We start from the raw sequence: 14,604 nt of genomic DNA, 5'->3' as shown, positions 1-14,604 counted from the left end.
TTTTTTGAAGCAATTTTGCAAATTAAGGGCAGAGCTAGACTTAGCCCAGTAAGAGTTTTCTGTGGCTGAAGAATTCAGTGAATCCCTGACTCCCTGACATGGTTTTGAAAACAGCTGCTTCTACTTTAGACAGGACATAGTTATCTGAAAATTAGTTTTATATATCTGAATAATTAGTATGGAATGAGTCTGGCATGAAGAATACAGAGTAAGCTCAAAAGGTAAATGTAAAAAGAGCTCATTACAGGGCAATTTCAATAACCTTATTTGTTCAACGGAAACTAGGTGAAAAAACCCCTTGGTATACAATGCACAAGCCCTTTAATCCTACACAGATGAATCTTACTGAATAATTTTATCTGCCTTAATAAAAATACACTGTAAACAAATGATTGCAACATTAATTTGCTGGATGTTTTTCTGTATTTGTCAAGAGCTTTGCTCATGAGAACATTTTATCTTGAAACAAAATTATCTGCACCATGTCTTTCTTGATCCTTTCTTGATACTACTCTTTCAAGAACACAAGAATGGTTTAAACAAGGGAACACCAAAACAGTAAGCATGCTTTAATTTTTACTTTAAAAGCAGCATTTATTGTTACTTTAGGGTGGAATTTTACCTATGAAGGAAAACGTTAGACGCTTATTTCATTTTACTCTTTACACCCTCACAGCTGTTCAGCATATCAAATGTTGCAGTCAGAAGTGGCTTGCACTTTCAACTAAAGAAAGTAATTTGCCATAAGATACCAGCTACATCCTGATACAACAGAGTCAAACAAGAGAAAGCTGTCATGGTAAAAGACATGAATAGCTGTATCAGAGATATATATTGAGAAAAACCTCCTAAGTAAAATTTTATTTCCTTCTTCCTTTTCTATCAGCTATTATAATAGACTAAGCAGGAGAAAAGAGTTTTCCAAATTCATGCAAGAAGTAATATTTATAAAGAACTTTAATAAGCAAAATCAGACCAAGGTTGATGGAGCAGCTAATACTGACTGAGCTATAAGATACTTGTATTTGTTCTTACAGTTCTGGAAGCATACTGTAAGAACTGCTTATCAGACCTTTGCAGAATACTTTTTGCTTATTTTCAGTGGTTTGTTACAAAATTTGTCTGAGCTTTCAAACTTGTGTTATTATTCAGGAAATTGTCGGGTGCTTCTAATACCACACTGCCACTTCACAGGAAACAGAGAAGTCACCGAGAAGGAAAAACAGATTCGAATGGTACAGGAAGTTAATATTCTCTACATTTTATTAGTGAAAAACAAGCACCTTAAGAACTACTACAACAAATGCAACAGCATTCCAAAGGACAAGAAGCACATATTGCAGTCTGCAAACCGGCAACAGAAACAAGTAACTTGCTGAAGGTGCAAATTTAGAAAAAAGCCTCAACAAAGTAATTTATAACACAGGTCACTCAAAAGCCCTTTGCTCACTGTCCTGGTTTCACCTGGGAAACTGCTGCAACTTTCAGTTTCTGTACAAGCCACAAGAAAATCAGATTTGCCTCACTGCTGAAAGCTTCATGAGGGGAAGAAAGAGATGCAAAAAGATGTAATAAAAAAATCTAGTTGACAACTTTGCAATCTACTATTATGACACACAAATTGGTAAACAAAAAAAGGCTCTGAAAAGAACTTCTCAAAAGAAAACAAACAGGAAGAACCAGCAAGACAATAGCACCATCAGAGAGGGTTCCTACCTGTTCGTAGTGGTAAGTCTGAAGTGATGTAATTTGTACTATTAAAAAATGCATTCATTCCCATGAACTGATCCACTGCAAACATCTATATTGAAAGAAAACATACTCCTCATTATTACATGTATACATAGTTGCATAAAACATCTATCAGCAAAGAACTTCAAAGTTCTCTGCAAATACTGAGACTGCAAACACCTTGCTGAATTACAGAAACATTTCATAGCTCTTTTATTTTTGCTGGCAACAGCACTGCAGAGCTGACAGCACAGACCCAAGTTTCACCAGAATCATGAGACCGCATCGACCTCAGCATAGTTTCTAAACACCCATTTTGCTTATGTGCACTAACAACTATAAATTCTAAGAGCTTATACAGTAAATTCTGAAAATCTGACCCTAGATGTCCTGCCCAAGGCCTTGCTAAGAACCTGTGAGTTTTCATTTCCACTTCCGTGATTAAACCTCACCAGACTACATTCTTTATGTAAATATATTTACAAGCTCTAATGCAAAAAATCAGTACATTTAAGTTAAAGTTTAATTTTTTTTTATTTTTAAACACTTATCTTATCTTACTGTAATTGCTGTCAGGTATAAATCTATCTTCTTCCCAAAAGGAGCAAGCATAAAGGAGAAAACAGTTGCTTTTTGAAAATTAGGATGAGTAGAAATGACCTGTTCTTCACTTAAAACTTTTCACCCAAGCACAATTCTCACATTTCAAATAATTTATGAAATGATACAAGAAAATCAGGAAGAGCTCCTGAAGAGCTAGGCCTACGGATCTGTGCGAGTGAAGGAATATTTTAGTCATCACTGTAAATGCAAACATCCCAAAAAATTACACAAAAGGGCCTTTTAGGGCATAAGGGACTTTATTTTCAGGAAGAGTCCAATGTCCACCACAGAAGAAATTTCAGAGCAAGTGTCACAGGCATGCAGGGCATAAAAATAAGTATTTTTTTTCAACTGCTTAATTCAGCAGGCCTAGCTTTCCTTCTCATTTCAGCCATTAACCAGTGGCAAGGCACTTTACAGGTCACATAAAAACCACCTTAGGGGAAAAAAGCCCTAATTTCTGCCAACGCAGAATGCTTTTCTATGTCCATGCTAAACCTAGGAAATAACAAGACAATATGAGAGAAAGCCTAAACAGAGAGCTAGGAGAGGATACAGGGATACTGAAAATACAGAAATTCACTTACTTGGGGATCAGATACTCCCATAATATAGGAATCTTCTGCCATTTTAAGTCCTGAAACACAAAAACATGATTAGAACTCCCCTTTTTTTTTTTCTTTTTTACAGTGTAGAGCAATAGAGAAGCCTGGAAAATGCTCAGCGTTAAAAGCCCAATTTCTGACACATTTTACTCATAACATTAATGATTTCCAAAATACTTCTAAAATTCCTCTGTATTTGGAAGGGGCAGTGTAAGGACAGAATAGGATTTTCCATTGCCTATTGCCAAGAAATTAAAAATTACAGTCAAAGTCTAGAAGTCAAAACTTCTTAAAATCAGGAATTGTTTCCATCTTTGCTCTGACTATTCTGCCATTAGACTTTAAGCAAAATCATTACCACAGAAATAGCAGAAACTCTTTTTATTTTTATACAATAAAAAGAACATGATGAGCATTCATGAATGAACCCGAACAGTTTTCTTGTGAAGTATTACTAAATGCAAATAAAGATGCCCAAGAAAGAACAGACAGTATTTTAAAAATTTTTAAATAAAACCAGGAATCAATTATTGACTAATTTTGAACACCTTTATTTCCAGGGGTCCACAAGTGCTTAGCATGCACAACAGCTCTGCGCTGACGACAGTTATGGATGCACAGCATACCAGAACTCTTTCTCACAGGTCTACATGTAAATGCTGGACACTGGAAAAGTTTAGCTTGGCGTAGTTTTACTGGGACCAGTAGTGGGCCAGTAGAAGAACCTGTGAATTTTCTTAGGCATTTATTAGGTCTATTTGAAAATACTAGTATTAGTGTTACTTCCTTTCATGGAGATGTTACCAAAAGAACTGCAATTTCACCTATGCTGATCTCTCTAAATAAGGCTCTCCAAGGGAATATCTGAAACTAACAGTAACACTATTTCAAGAGACTCATGTCTGCATGCAACAGACACTAAATAAGGTTAATAACTAAGAGAAGACAGAAAAAGGTCTCTGGCCCTCATATTCCATCACAGTGAACAGGAGCCAGCAAAGAGAACTTTGCTAGAAAACCTACCACACTATCAAAGAGAGGTGCAAGAGATCAGTAAATCATTAAAGAAAAACTGAGTCACCATGGACCTTCTACAGGAACTAAAAAGGCAAATATCAAAAGGAAAATTGGAATACTTGGGTACTTCATTTTGATGGAGGCCCAACTCTACTTGTTAACAAGCTCCAAAGACAACACATAGTCACCCATCCCCCACAAAGTAGAAAATTAAAAAAAAAAAAAAAAAGGAGAAGTAGGAGACAATATATAGATGACTTCAATGAAAAAGAGGTTCATGTGGATACAACTGTTTTTTAACCTAGAAAAAGAAGTACGCACCTGACTGTAAATCCATTTTAGAAATATTTACTGGGCAATATTTACTTGTAGTATTTGGGCAAATATCAAATAACTGGTCATAAGATTTCAGCCAAAAGTTAATAACAGATATAACAAGCAGCCAACGTCACCCATGCTGTACTTCATCACCTAACACAACAGGATTTTAGCAAGATAAAGAAAACACCAGTCAATCACATTAACTCATAGGCACATTCTGGAAAGCATTATTTTCATCAACCATTTGCCATTGTTATTATTCATCTTTATGGCAGAAGTCAACAAACAAGGCATGATAAAACCTTCAGGATACAACAAAAAGTACTAAGATGTTTTTATTCTGTTCCATAGAAAGAATATAAATAACATTATCACCAACTGACAAGTTACTTGAATCACTGAAATAACTTGAAACATTTTCTGTCAAACACTTCTTAGTGAAAGGTATAGATATTACAGAAAACAATCTGAAGACCTCAACAGCCAACTTTTTTTTATGAAGTGTCAGAACCCTCTTGTTCCACCCTGATTAGGTAACTGTGAGTGCAAATGCCAGGTTTCTTCTCCATAAAAAGAATAAAAACTGGTCCTAAAAGTCTTGTTTTGTGATGTCTCATATTTAAACACTTACTATTTCATGAGTCACATATGTAAAATTGTGTTCCAAAATCCTGAAGTTTCCAGATGACATGGTAAACTTGGTTGTTCAGAAAAATAACATGTTCGGAGGAGCTAACATGAATGGCATCTGCCCACTTGCCTGTTTGCTAAACATATACTTTGCCAAACTTTCAAAGCATCTCACAGCTTTTTCTGTGAGCCCCACAGGATAAATGTAATAGTAGGTTCTATTTTCTTTGTCCTATTTTAGTTCCTCAGCCCGCACCCCTCTCCCTCCAGCAGCACTCTGGGGGAGAAAGGCAGTGTTCTCACACTTGCCATGCTTCCTGGTCACGTCTACATGTCCACAATACAAGACTTTCTAACAAAATGGAAAAAATAGCGCAGAGGCATTACTTCTGAAAATTTTTCTTTTGAAGTATTTTGATGTAAATATTAGACCCCATACAGAAAAAAAAACCCCTACGTCCATCTGAATCAGTCCTTCAGTTTCACCTTTTGAAAACAGTAATTTCTGGCTTTTTGGCTGCTGCAGTGAACAGTGACATGACAGCAAAACAGCAGCCTTTAAAGATGTTCCCCCTGCAGCACTACATTCAGCTCTGGGCTCCTCAGCACAAAGAGCACATGGACCTGTTGCAGTGAGTCCAGAGGAGGCCATGAAGATGCTCAGAGGGCTGGAGCACCTCTCCTCTGCAGACAGGCTGGGAGAGCTGGGGCTGTTCAGCCTGGAGAAGAGAAGGCTCTACAGCACCTTCCAGTACCTGAAGGGGGCCTCCAGGAAAGCTGGAAAGGGACTTTTTACAAGGATGAGTAGGGATAGGATGAGGGGGAACGGCTTTAAACTGACAGAGGGTGGGTTTAAATCAGATATAAGGAAGAAATCCTTCACTGTGAGGGTGGTGAGGCACTGGAACGGGTTGCCCAGAGAAGCTGTGGCTGCCCCATCCCTGGAAGGTTGGATGGGGCTTTGAGCAACATACGGTAGTGGAAGGTTTCTCCACCCAGAGTACGTGGGGGAGTAGGGACTAGATGATGTGTGAGGTCCCTTCCAACCCAAACTACTCCATTATTCTGTGAACATTACACTTGGAAGCAGCAAGGTAACTACCCACATACCACCCAGTCGGCTGTAGGTGGGTACTAATGAATGTCTAACCCGGTATGAAACACAATCTCTCTCACACCAAAAGCACAGATGCCTCTTACTTGAGATCTTTTTGTGTTCAAGTCAGCTGCAGTGCTTGGGGGAGAGGTTAAAGACATTCTCTCTGGCCTGAATGCTAAACCAGTTTATTATAAACAGATTATAATTTAGATGTGCAAACATACACCTTTGTGTATGTAAATTCACACTTGATTGCCTTATCAGGGCCTAGACAAAGATTAACCAAGCTGTTTAAAATAACCCTTCTAAGTGACTAAAAACACTCTCAGTTTCACTATGTTTTGTCCTCTCCAAAGCCAAATAGATAATAAAAATGTTCTGGGAGCCCTACCTTCAAATTACAATTTGTCTCCTTAGGATTTACTAAGTTAACAAATCCCTGCACTTCCTCCTACATGAAAATTGGTGCAAATCCGCAGTCAGTAACATGATTAAAACCCTAGAAAGACACAGATAAAATAGACCCTAGCATTAACTGTGTGACCTTCAATTGGCCTCTTCCCAAACTGCTCCAGTTTCTAAGCACCTTTCCCATATGCATCAGGTGGTAAGATTAGCATCTACCTCGAGTAGCTTTGCTCATTCTCTCATTGCATGAGCTGTATTACGGGTCACCGATTGCCACCACTCTCATTTGAAGATGACTGGATTAAAACTGTTTCATGGAAGTTCATGTTATTATAGATGCCTGCTTCCTGCATAAGATCCAATTCCCACAAATTGTACAGCAAACTAAAATCTACAATAAAAACATACCCCCAACACCTGCACACCACAATCAACCACACTAGTCTCCACCCTGGAGAGCATCTGAAGTCTTTCAGATAATGGGGCACAGGAAACTAGACATTTCAATTCACAGTATTTATAAGTGAGAAAATGCAAAGGTCAGTGAAGAAACTTCATTTAGCTCCTAGTGCAACAGGAAAACAAAATCCAGCTAAACTTGCCCAAAACCACACAACTGTACCTTCTGAGGGTAAGCGTGTATGCCTGTGCATATGCATACACGTTCCTTTCTCCTTACAGCAGGACAATTGCCATTGTCAAAAAGGTTTAAGAAGGGAGAAAAAGAGAAAACACCTAGGAAGACATGTATACACCTATGGGAGAGGACTGTTGCACCAAACAACCAATGGCAGGTACTCTGCACCACTGCTCCTCCTTAATAACCAAATGACACAAGGTACAAGTAGCCACAGCTGGAAGAACATGACTTATTATATTCTGAATATTTGTTCTAAAGCGTCAAAAGGAGCAGCCATTTAAAATGGAAACAGCATAATTAACATAAGAATGCTGTAATCCACGAACAAGAACTCTCATTTCTCTTTATCTCAATAATGTGATTTCAGACCTCTTCCCAGTTGTTCTTCAACATCTACTGTGTCTGTTTACCTTTTAAAAAGCAAGATAAATTTCCATACCCAACTGTTTTCAGGCCCCCCTGATTTGTCAAGGGTACAGATCCTTCCTTTCACTTCTCTTCAACTTTCCAGCCTGAATTTTGAGCATGAGGTAAACCCTTGCTTTCTATGACACCAGTATCCAATCCAACCCCTACAAACTTGGAATGGGACTTCTTCCTACTACCTTTCTACAGACAATCATGATCTTTATTACTCAGTTCATTCCACTTGAGAACTGAAATTCGCCTGATGGACGTTCTTCCATGAGGAAATTTATTTAAACCATCTCTTACTTTATGAGATGTTTTACATCAACCCGTTCTCACCTTTCAAGGCTGGGATACTGAAAGCAAGCCTCACAATAGGAAACTCAACTACTACACTTCAACTGACTTGATACACTGAAAGAACAATTCTTCCTGAAAGTTTTCTAGCAGAGTGCTTTTTCTCTTTAACTTGGCTTTCACTGGAATTCACTTGTTAAAAATAAACTTCTTTAACAGGACACTGAATGAAAGTAATTAAATTCAGTGTGGTTATGCTCTTAGCCTGTTTATTTTGCTTAGTAAAAACAGAGAGGAATAAGGATGAAAATGAAGCAAAAGATGTATCTGTTTCATACATTGTAAGTACATTTTTACTACATCAGGGCTATAAAGCCTGGCAGATGATCTCATTACAGAGAACTATGTTTTTAGGAACAGCACCAAATTCTAAGAATTCCTGTAGCAGCTATGAAGTACTGAGTAACTGCTGTATTGTGCAGACAGGGCAACGTGTTTTACCTGCTGTTTCTTCCTTAAGTGGCAACTATCCATCCTTGAGCCTCAGTCTTCCACCCTTTGCAAAACATGATCTGTATCTGGATAGGGACAATTGTTTCAGAGATCAGCATTTCCCAGACAGAGATGCTGGGAAAAGGTATTGTGCAATAGCCACTTTGGGTTGCTGGGTCAGGGCTGGAAGCAGGACAAGAGCTGCTGAGATGATTTTGGCTGGAGGCCAGAGCACGATCTGCTCTGACAGAGCAGAGATACCGATCCAAGCTGTTCAGTCTCAAGCCTTCACCACTGCAGTTCCTTCAAAGTCAGGATGCTGCCCACCCCCTTCAACGCACAGCATTTTCACCTTCCTTCTTGCCACCTCTCGAATTCAACCAGCACTTCATTTCCCTTGGAACCCAGTTATTCTTCCCAGAATAGCTTGTCCTGCAAGTACAGCTCCAGAGCACAAAACTTTTAATTCAAAGTAAGAGAAGATAAACAGCTAAAGCATTCTGTAATACACAAAGTAAACAGAACTCAAATATTAAGGCAACGTCATGCATACTTTCACCCACAATATTGGCATAGATGTCTTCAGGACAAACAGGAAACAAAAGCATGTTAAAAAACACAAGAAGCGATTGTTAACTCACTCATATTGACATGAAGCCCCACCAACCATGTTATTTTGAAGGGATTTTAACTCAGTAATGAAGCAGATTTGAAATTTGCCTTTAAATGTTGAGATGTTTACTACTATTTCTTCTCTCAGCTATGACTTCAATACCTGGGGGTGTACGGAGCTGTTTTAAGGAAACAACACTGAATTTCTGCAAAAGCTGCATAAGGAAGTTGTATTTTTCACATTCCTTCAGGTACTTCAAAGATGTGTAATCTCACAATAAAGATTTGAGTGCAATTTCTCAGTATACAAGTGCAAAAGTTTGTGCAGAGAGGCATTTTGATCAAAGATTCTAATTTCCTCTGCCATTTTTGTCATCCACACGCTGTTGCAGCTGCAATAACACTACATAACCCTAAATGACACTGTTTGTTTTTCTAATATAACAACCCAAATTGCCTCCTCTTGTGACTAATTAAGCCTGCTTATTATTTCCGGTTGGGTGGGACCTGGCAATTGTGTCAGTGTATTTTTAAAATTTTAAAATTGCTGAAGTTAAAATTTTCAAGTATTTTCAGTCATGAGCAGATAGCATTACTTGACTACAGTATAAAAACTACAGAATATTTAGGAAATTAAATCAATCTCAAGTACTTGAGATTTCACAAGTGTGGTGCTCTAAATCAGAATGGTTGGGTGCATAATATTTTTATGAAATCTAGAATCAAATTTATTATAGCACGTAACTACTAAATCTGAAAAGAAGAAAATCAAAGCGTAAGAAAATTTCCTTGGCAAAGAGTAACTGGACTACCTAAAAGATGTTCTATTAACTATGTTTGCAAACAGAATTTTTGTTTTATTCCTTTCCCAAGTATCAAAGTAGTGAACTAATATGTCAAGAGGAAATGCTAAAATGCCATAAACATACAAACTGTTTTTCCACAATATTGTTGGAATAAAGTTAGAATGTTTTTGTTAAAACACATTCAAAGCAACTTAAATTAAAGGAATAAATGGTATTCAAATATATGGCAACCATATTCTGGTACATGGATAATGCTAAGTAGATGTAAAAATACTGAGGTTCAACACAGCAAAACAGTTCCAGTAACTACATTGAATTTTAGCCATGTGGAGTGCTAATGTTACTAGAACTAACCCTAATATGATGTTAAAATGCTGTTACTTTTTCCTCCAGATTAAGATGAATCACTGAATGTTCTTTACAAATAGCTGTAGTTCATACAAAAGTTGTCCATCAAAGTAAAATTTTAGCAAGCCACACACACCCATTTCATAAGCCTGAAGTATAATGAATCATTAATACTAAACTGCAAAGCTTTTCCTTTTATTTTGGGGGTAGAGAGGGCACGGGAAGAACAGTGTTTCTGAGAAGCCAACATGTAACCCCAGGATTGCAGAAGTTCAGTTCACACAGGGTTTGCTGTATCACCAGGTACAGTCACACAGGCTCTGGGCTCCTACTGAAGACACAGTCCCTCACCTGATGAACACCAGTGGCAAAAGTGGGCTCAGAAAATAGCAAGGGCTGTTACCACTGCAATCACAAAGGTGAACTAAGGAATTCTCAGCGTCCTTTTGGTTCTGAACAGCCACTGAAATCATAACATGATAGAAGCAATCACTTAAATAGCACCAGTAAGAGGAGCCAAACAGGTAGAGCTGAGTCCAGCACCATCGCAGTTATAACCAGTTTTCAAATCTACAGATGCCAAGTGGCTAACTAAAGCTTAATTTTTTGCTTTTTCCAAAGAAATCGTAAAACCCCTGCAGTCTCAATGTTCTACAGTAACCTATGACACAACAAAACTCACTTGGACTAAACTAGTAAGACCAAAAAACCCACCGGCTTCCTTTTTTTATACTTCATTTGTGTGTTAAAATCTGTCCGCCTTTAAGCAGATGGAAGTATGATCTTTAGAAGAAACAAAAAAATAAAGCCAAACCCAAGCAAAAAAACCCAAACCACACAACTCAGATCTACTTTGCTCTTGACCTGCTGACAGTTTGCTTGAAGGACACAATGAAATACAGGGGTATTTCAGGTCAGTATTTTAAATGAAGGAAAAAAAGATTGTGTATCTATCTGTCACTGCTTTTCAAAAGAACATAGAAGTTGAAAGCGGGAAATAATGCTGGGAGTAGCAGTAGTAGCTTCCTCCCCACATGATCTGTCAGCTCCACCTAAATGCTAAACAAAGGATTTTACCTTGAGACTATAATAACTAGAAACATCTTTTAAGGCCTTACTTTTGAAACTGTCAAGAGTGCTTCATCAAAATACATGTTTAAATGAAAGCACTGAAGAAGATCCACTGAATTATTTCTATGCTCAAAGCTAGATGCAAACTTAGTGCCTGACTGACCTAAGGGCACAGTTAATGACAACCATAATTATGATCCTATCAACACAGAACTTCATAAAAGGTTCACAGCTTATTTAAAGGCCATCAAATTACAACTTCCACATCTAAACCTGTGTCAGAGCTAAAAGTGACCAAACCCAGGAACTGCTTTTTCATTACCTACCTGAAACATTAATTATCTTCTGTTTGTTTTACAATAGCTGTGTTATTTATTCAGAGAACCAAAGGAAAGCTATCAGCTTTTCAGTTGAAAAAAAGGCTTTTTAACTAACTGTAGAGTTTTCATTAGTTGCTTACATAAACGAGTAACAATTTTCTTTATGACTGATACTTTTGAATTTAGAGTTGGCAAACACTTACAGCACTGAAAGGTGAAAGTACTTTAGCAAGTACAGTTTGAAGCAATCTATTAAACACGGGGAATTAACCAGAATCTCTGAAGACCACAGGTGAACTTTCTCAACACTAGCTACATCAGAAAGCCAACTGTAAGCTAGTAAAAGATATATTGTCTTTCGCTGTATCTTTACATCTATTTTGCATTACAAGCACCTTTGATAGTAAAGACTCAGAGGCCTTCAAACAGTTTCTGTCCTTCCAGAGACAGCAATATGCACAATAAAATGAATTCCTAACTGAACATATTTCTGGAGTTTGCACGTATTCATGAGAAAGTGGCATGGGAAGATTTTGGAAAGGGCAGCAATGAAAAGGAAACTCAAAAATCTATTAAGTAGCAAATTTGCATCAGTGGTATTTATTTGTAGGTATCTATTACTGAATTCACGTAATGCTGCCTGAAGGGAAAAAGTAAATTTATTATTGAATTTTTAAAAGTAAAATTTTAAAGTAAACTTAGATTTATTATTAAAACTAATTTTTAGAAGTAAAATACATAGTAACACAGAAACAACCAGAACTGCTACTTTTCAACAAATGAAGCAGGAAATTTTCAGATGTGTACATAATTGAAACACCACTGTCTGCTTTTCACCCTCTCTCCCTCTTCCAAAATACTCTTGTTCTCTGTCCCAGCACACCTCTATCCAGCAAACTTTTCGGATTTCGAAATAAATACTACAAAAACATTACCAAAGGGGTTGCTGGAAAAAAGCGAGTACAGATAGGAAGTTTATCTGCTGTTTTAAAACACACTGTTTTTTAAAAACACGCAACATGATGCAAAGTGACAAAAGGCTGTTCTGTTTTAAAACCTCAACTCAAAATGTATTCATTTCTTGCATGAGCAAGTAACTACGTTTTTTGATGACTCTACCACCGACTGACATTTCTTTCTTTCTAAAGGGGACAAAGGGTAGAAAGAAAAAGGCTTTTTCCCTTCTGTTTAGTATTTCAAATTAAGATATTTAACATATCTTGCACGGATTTCAGCACTGAGATTCCCTGAAATCTCCACACTCTGTGGCATAATCCTGACAATAACATTTTGGCATAACTGTTAGTTAAATTCTTGGGCCAGGGAAGATTGCAGAACAGAGTATCTGCTTCTGGATGGTTACAGGCTGCTTTTTTCTCTTTCATTTTCTCATAAACTGTAGTCATTTCTGTAGATTACAAAACATTGCACACAGGATGCTATCTTAGAATGACGTCTTGGTTAACGCTTTCCTAGAACGGGCAGCTACTTTCTTTTATGAAAGAATACAAATGCTTTGACTGAAATACTATTTCAAAAGTTGATACTACACAGTACATAGCACAGAGACTCTGGATGTCAATAAAATCGAAGTGCTCTCTTTTCAATCCTGTTCTGTAAGCTTGACAGGGGTGGTGTAGCACCTTGCAGCATGTAAGGCACGAGGTGACAGAGCAAAGAATTCATCCACTTTTCTCTGTGAACAGAGTAAGTGAAAAGAGGGCTTCTGAAGCACAAAACATGTCAAATATAATCAGCACTTTAAAACCATTTTTAAAAATAAAAATATATAATAATAATAATCATCTGTATTTCCTTTAAAATGTTATTCTTAAGCAAAGATTTTGTGTGTTTTAAGACAGGAAGTTGAAATGCAGCAGATCATCCCTTGCCTCCAAAGTCTTATTCCCCAAATGCTTACAGTCACTCACATTTACTTATCTGAATGAAATCAGGCATCAGTACACACACTATGATAATGGCCCAATAGCACATAGCTCATGTCACAGAAACAATACTCCGTTTTACATTCATGTAAAATACATCAGTAGCACTTCTTCACCCAAGCCACCATCAAAGCAGAAAGCATCAACAGATTAAAAAAATAATTGTGATGACGAGAAGTTCGATATCCTCGGCTTTCAACGTCAAACGTAACCGAGCAACCAGCGTAGTAATACTCCTCGTCGCAATGAGAACTTCTCGATTTCATCACTTACTACTAAATTACCTTTAAAAACCTCACTATGTCGTACCTTTTAATACTGTCTGCTGCACCCAAGACGAGGACACCCAGAGTTGCCAGTATCAAGCCCACGTTTTCGTGGTGACCACCTGCACTCCCGAGCCCGGCCGGTGACCGTGCCCCGGCCGTGTCTCAGGTTCAGCACGTACGTGTGTCACCTTCGAAACCAGAAGCGACAAAAGCAGCACCTCCTTTGCCTACGAGCACCCGCTGTGCGAGCGGCAGAACCTGGGCTTGCAAATTTTTTTCACTTTACTGTTCAGCCTGTCACGGACACCCCTTCCCTCGCTAGGAAGACCCCTGTAACACAGCAGCAGCAAAGCCGTCCCCGGCATCCCGCCCCCTCTCTTGGCTGGCTGCAGGCGAATCCCGCGGTAATTCCTCCCGGCGCTCCAGCGGGGCTGCTCCTGGCGCCGGCCACAGCCTCCCGCGGCAAACCTGCGCTCCGGGGCTGCTGCGCTCCGGGGCTGCCGCGCTGCCCCCGCCCAGCCCAGCGAAATGCCCGCTCCCGACCCGCTCCCGCTGCTGCGGGACAGAGGAGCCCAGCCAGGCGGGCGCCGCGGTGGGGACAGGGGAGAAAGAAGGCAGCGAGCGGCGGGTCAGGGGCCGCCTGGGGCTCACCAGGACAGGGCTGGCAGCGCCTCCTCCTCGTCGTGCTGTGCCGCCGGCGGTCCCTCAGCACCGCTCCATGTAACCCGTCGTGCCGCCGCCCGCGTCCTGGCTCCGCGCGGACTTTCCCCCTCCTTCCCGCCTGCTCCGCCGGCGAGGGCGCCCGCCCGGCACCGGCCTGCGCAGCCTCCGCCCCTGCCCCCAGCCCGCCGCACTTCCTGGCTGGAAATTCCCGCTGACGCTCCGGCAGCGCGAAGGGCGGGGAGGGGCAGGAGCCGCGGCCGGCGGGGCAGGAGGAGTCGCGGCCGCGGCGCCCCGGGCGCGCTCTCGCGGAGGCGGCGG

The 14,604-nt window shown here is 39.6% G+C and overlaps 1 protein-coding gene across 4 annotated transcripts in view; it reads right to left on the bottom strand.

The window, feature by feature from the left end:
* NFKB1 (nuclear factor kappa B subunit 1) overlaps positions 1-14,356 on the bottom strand; it is a 58,400-nt gene extending 44,044 nt beyond the window's left edge. For 3 of the 4 annotated variants that reach the window (XM_048303427.1, XM_048303428.1, XM_048303429.1), the window contains exons 1-3: positions 14,275-14,356; positions 2,922-2,971; positions 1,717-1,801 (exon numbers count right to left, since the gene is read on the bottom strand). In XM_048303427.1, the coding sequence (XP_048159384.1) occupies positions 1,717-1,801; positions 2,922-2,963 (127 nt within the window). In that variant the 5' untranslated portion in view covers positions 2,964-2,971; positions 14,275-14,356. Of the gene's footprint in view, positions 1-1,716; positions 1,802-2,921; positions 2,972-8,260; positions 8,729-14,274 lie in introns of those variants that run through there. The other variant, XM_048303426.1, reaches the window with a different exon arrangement.
* Positions 14,357-14,604: the final 248 nt, after the last annotated feature.

Source organism: Corvus hawaiiensis, chromosome 5, assembly GCF_020740725.1.
Source record: "Corvus hawaiiensis isolate bCorHaw1 chromosome 5, bCorHaw1.pri.cur, whole genome shotgun sequence".
In the NCBI taxonomy this organism is placed as follows: domain Eukaryota; kingdom Metazoa; phylum Chordata; class Aves; order Passeriformes; family Corvidae; genus Corvus; species Corvus hawaiiensis.
This window is presented reverse-complemented; position numbering and strand designations above follow the sequence as displayed.